At 53.0% G+C, this 3,733-nt stretch overlaps 1 protein-coding gene across 1 annotated transcript in view; it reads right to left on the reverse strand.

The window, feature by feature from the left end:
• AARS (alanyl-tRNA synthetase) overlaps positions 1–3,733 on the reverse strand; it is a 13,860-nt gene that overhangs the window by 439 nt on the left and 9,688 nt on the right. Inside the window, exons 16-21 of the mRNA XM_009074161.1 lie at positions 3,566–3,674; positions 2,751–2,864; positions 2,360–2,479; positions 1,798–1,884; positions 340–453; positions 3–55 (exon numbers count right to left, since the gene is read on the reverse strand). Coding sequence (XP_009072409.1) covers positions 3–55; positions 340–453; positions 1,798–1,884; positions 2,360–2,479; positions 2,751–2,864; positions 3,566–3,674 — 597 coding nt within the window. The remainder of the gene's footprint in view (positions 1–2; positions 56–339; positions 454–1,797; positions 1,885–2,359; positions 2,480–2,750; positions 2,865–3,565; positions 3,675–3,733) is intronic.

Consider the following 3,733-nt stretch of genomic DNA (forward strand, 5'->3'; position numbering starts at 1 on the left):
AGCCAGACACCTCCTGCACCCACTGGCTGGCCTTCAGGCCCTTATTTGCAGTCTCCTGGACAGCAAACAGAAAAAACCCACCAGTCAGCATCGAGGGGAGAACAGCGGTTTCCCTTCCCTGTGCCTACCACCACGCTAAGTCCTGACTCTTCCCCATTTGCAAAGCACAGCCCCTCTTCCTGTACTTCTGCAGCCTGATGAAAACTCAAAGCATGAGGGTTATGGCTCTGGCCAAATCCAAATCAGTTCTGGCCACAGAATGCTAGATAGTTCCTGCCTGGAGGCTGCAGCTCCTCCACGGAGGCTCAGGGAGAGGCAGATGCTGAGTCTTGGCTTTACCTGAGGTACTTGACACAAGCAGGTGATCCTGCCAGCTTCATTATCCACAGCAAAAAGCATGGCAGCAGTCTGGGGGGAGCAAGTCTTGAAGAGCTTCAGAGATTCGTTCAGGGCCTGTAAGAGAAAAGAATCATTGCAGAACATTTTCCCCGTGCTGCAGCCCAGCTCCAGTCCCCATGGCACATTATGGAGACCTCAGGGATGTGGACTTGCATTAAACCAGGCAGCACTCCAAACACACATCCTGGGCAGTGTAGAAGTCCTGATAGAACACAAGCCTGGACACATCCCCAGAGGCAGAAGAAGCTGCTTTTATTTCCCGACCTTCAGTTACCCAGAAATGCAGAACTGCCCCCAGAGTGAACCTTTGCCTGAGTGTACTGGCTGGAGGGGAGAAAGCTCCTCCCAGCAGGAGGGAGCAGCTGTTCCAAAGCGAGTTGGGAGGACTCAAACACAGCATGAAGAGGCTGCAAGGGTTATCAGACACAGCAGGCACACGAGGAGAACCAGGGAGACTGCCACACATCCCATTATTCCCAAGGAGACCATAATCCCTGGTTACACAGACAGCAGATGCAGCACAGAGCTCCAAGAGTGGGTCCTCTGCTGCTGTGGTTGGATAGGGAACATGCAGCTCCCTGAGCTGCCAGCACTGCCATCCCCTGGGATGTACCCTTCTGCCAGGGAGAATGCTGTGAGCAGGAACATGGGCTTCATGGTGGTGAGAGACGGAGAGCAGGATCAGCTCTGAAACTCCCAGAGTGGAAATTTAAACAGGGCCTTAAAACCAAAGTAGTCCAACACCAGGCACAATCAGCCCCTGCTGCCTGGCACTTGCTGGGCTCAGCACTGTGGCACAGTGCATACAAGGGAGCTGTTATTCCAACAGAAATCGCTTGGAAAGAAGATTAACTTCCGTGTGGAGGAGGGAAGGAACAGATTCAGCTATGGCTGGGAAAGAACTTGAACCCAGCTGTGGCAGACAGTGCCCAGGGGCTGGGGGGCAACTTTCTGCTCGAGTCCTGCCCATACACTCAGCCCAGAACGCTGCTCCCAGAGCTGATCTGCAGGGGCCACAAGCATCACGACTTCCATGGCTCAACAGAGCTGCTGTGGAAGAACACACAAGTGTCCCTTAACATGCACTTCAGTGTCATGACTGCTGCAGGATAACTCTTTCCTGGGACACAATGGGATTTCTGTTGGGGTCCCTATCCATCACCAGATCTGAAGGCTCAGCAACTGGTCAAGACCCCATCCATTCCTGTGAACCCATGTGTTAGTCCAGGAGATGGGACACAAAGAATATCTCAGTGGTCCTCCTGCCTCATCAGGCATGGCAAGTGGCAAGAGACACAGCTGTGTAGCACTGAACTACCTCCCCCAGTGAGCAGAGACCACTCAGCTGCTCCTCAGGCACAAGGAAGGTTGTTGAGGAGAGACCAGGCCTTCCCATACCTTTGCTGAGGCTCCATTTTCCATTTCCATGATGACCCATGGCTGGTTAGGGTGACTCTCAATGACTTGTTTGGTCTTCTCCAGCACCTGAGGACAACAGTGGTCAGACACTAGAGCACCCACACAAGAACCACCTGGGTAGAGCTCCTCTGCAGGTACAGAGGCCTCTAAGGTGCCCAAACACACCCACCCCATCCTGGAGCAGCCTCACACTATGGAGTCAGTAACAAAATATTTTGGCAGGTGGGTATGTGGTCTGCAGTACTGTGTGTGATTCCTCCCTCAGAAAAATCTAATGGGATCCAGGAGGAAGAAGCCTGCATCCAGGGGTACCATTAGGGCAGGAGCACTCCAACTTCCAAAACATGCTGCCATGCTCCAACCCAGGGAACAGACATGGAGGTAGCTGTGCACCAGGAGGGAGTAGGAGAGACTGGAAGGCTGAACAGTGTGAGGGGTGTCCCCACAGCTCAGCTACCCTCCATGGTGGACACAAACAGAGCTCCCAAGGGAATGCCCTACAGCCCTCCCAAACTGTCCTTTATTCCAGCCCAGGGCTCACTCGTTTCTGGATGTCAGCTTTGCTTGCTCGGTCCAAGTCATCCATAACTTTCTTCAGTGCTTTCACAGCCTCTCTCAGTTCATCTTTCTGCCACTGTGGGATAACAGCAGTGGCCAGTGTCTGAAAAAGAGGAGCAGGCGGAGAGGATTAAAGGTAGCAGGTGATGCTGCACCTCATGAACCTCAGTGCCTCAACTGGCAGAGCCCAGTAAGCTCTGCTCCTCTCCCAGTGCTGAGAGGCCCAGGCAGGAGGTACTGGCTGCAGTGTCCATGGGATGTAGGGCTGCTGAATGGGAAAAGGAAGGTGAAATTTGGTCTCATTAACACTACTCAGCACTGGCAATCAAGGTGCCATTCACTCTGAGGAGGCAGAACACTGCTACAATTCTCACCTCACCGAGATCTGCGATCTCCTTCTGCACATCCTTGTTGGGAGCTGTCTGGATCTTCACCTTGGCCTCCAGGGCTGACAACAGTTTCCTGAGGCTGTCGACTTTCCTGAGGGCCTAGCAGAATACAATCTGAGTTAAATCAAGCAGGAAGCTTGAGCAGGCTGGGCTCTTGGCCACCCCACTGTGAGAAGGGGTGTGGAATGCTGGAATGCCCAGGATGGAGCTTGGTAACTCCTCAGGAAGCCACAGAGCCAAAGCAGGAAGCATTTGATCAGAACCAGGGTGTGCTGCTGGCAGACAGGCTCAGGGACTCTTTATTTGCCAGAAGAAAAAGAAATATGCTCCAAAAATAGAAACCATCTCCCCCATGAACCCCATTTCTCCTACTCTAGGAAGTACCAGCTCAAACTAGCCCAGCATCAAGGTCACTGCCTCCTGCAGCAGACGACTGGATTCTCAGACTTCACCACTCTCTTCCAGCCTTGCCAGCTGCTAGAGCTCTACATCTGTAGACTCTACTGCAGAGCAACCTGAGCTAACCTCACAGCCACTCCATGGACCCATCCCAGGCCCCTCTGCCACACAACACCTACAGCTGAGACTTCCCCCCATTCTTCCCTGCTCTGTCTGTAGCACAGCCAGGGCCTCCAGCACAGCCTCTGCCATCAGCAGCACCCTTCTCCATGAGTCCCTCAGACAATTCTCTCCAGTGCTGAGTATCCCAATAGGGATATTGTGCAAATTTGAACAAAAGGAACCTTGGCACAGGGTCAACATGTGGGATTTCACAGAGGATCTCTCCTGGCTCCCCTTACCTTCCGAGCTTCTGCCCCGGTGACTGCAACTATCCTCCGAATGCCTTTAGCAATTGCTTCTTCTGAAACAATCACAAAGGGGCCAGCATGGCTGGAATTCTGCAAGTGCCTTCAGAAAGAACCCAGAGAGACCCACAAAAAGAGAGAGTTAGAAGTCCACCTCTCATC

Source organism: Acanthisitta chloris, unplaced genomic scaffold (assembly GCF_000695815.1).
Source record: "Acanthisitta chloris isolate BGI_N310 unplaced genomic scaffold, ASM69581v1 scaffold34584, whole genome shotgun sequence".
Taxonomy (NCBI): domain Eukaryota; kingdom Metazoa; phylum Chordata; class Aves; order Passeriformes; family Acanthisittidae; genus Acanthisitta; species Acanthisitta chloris.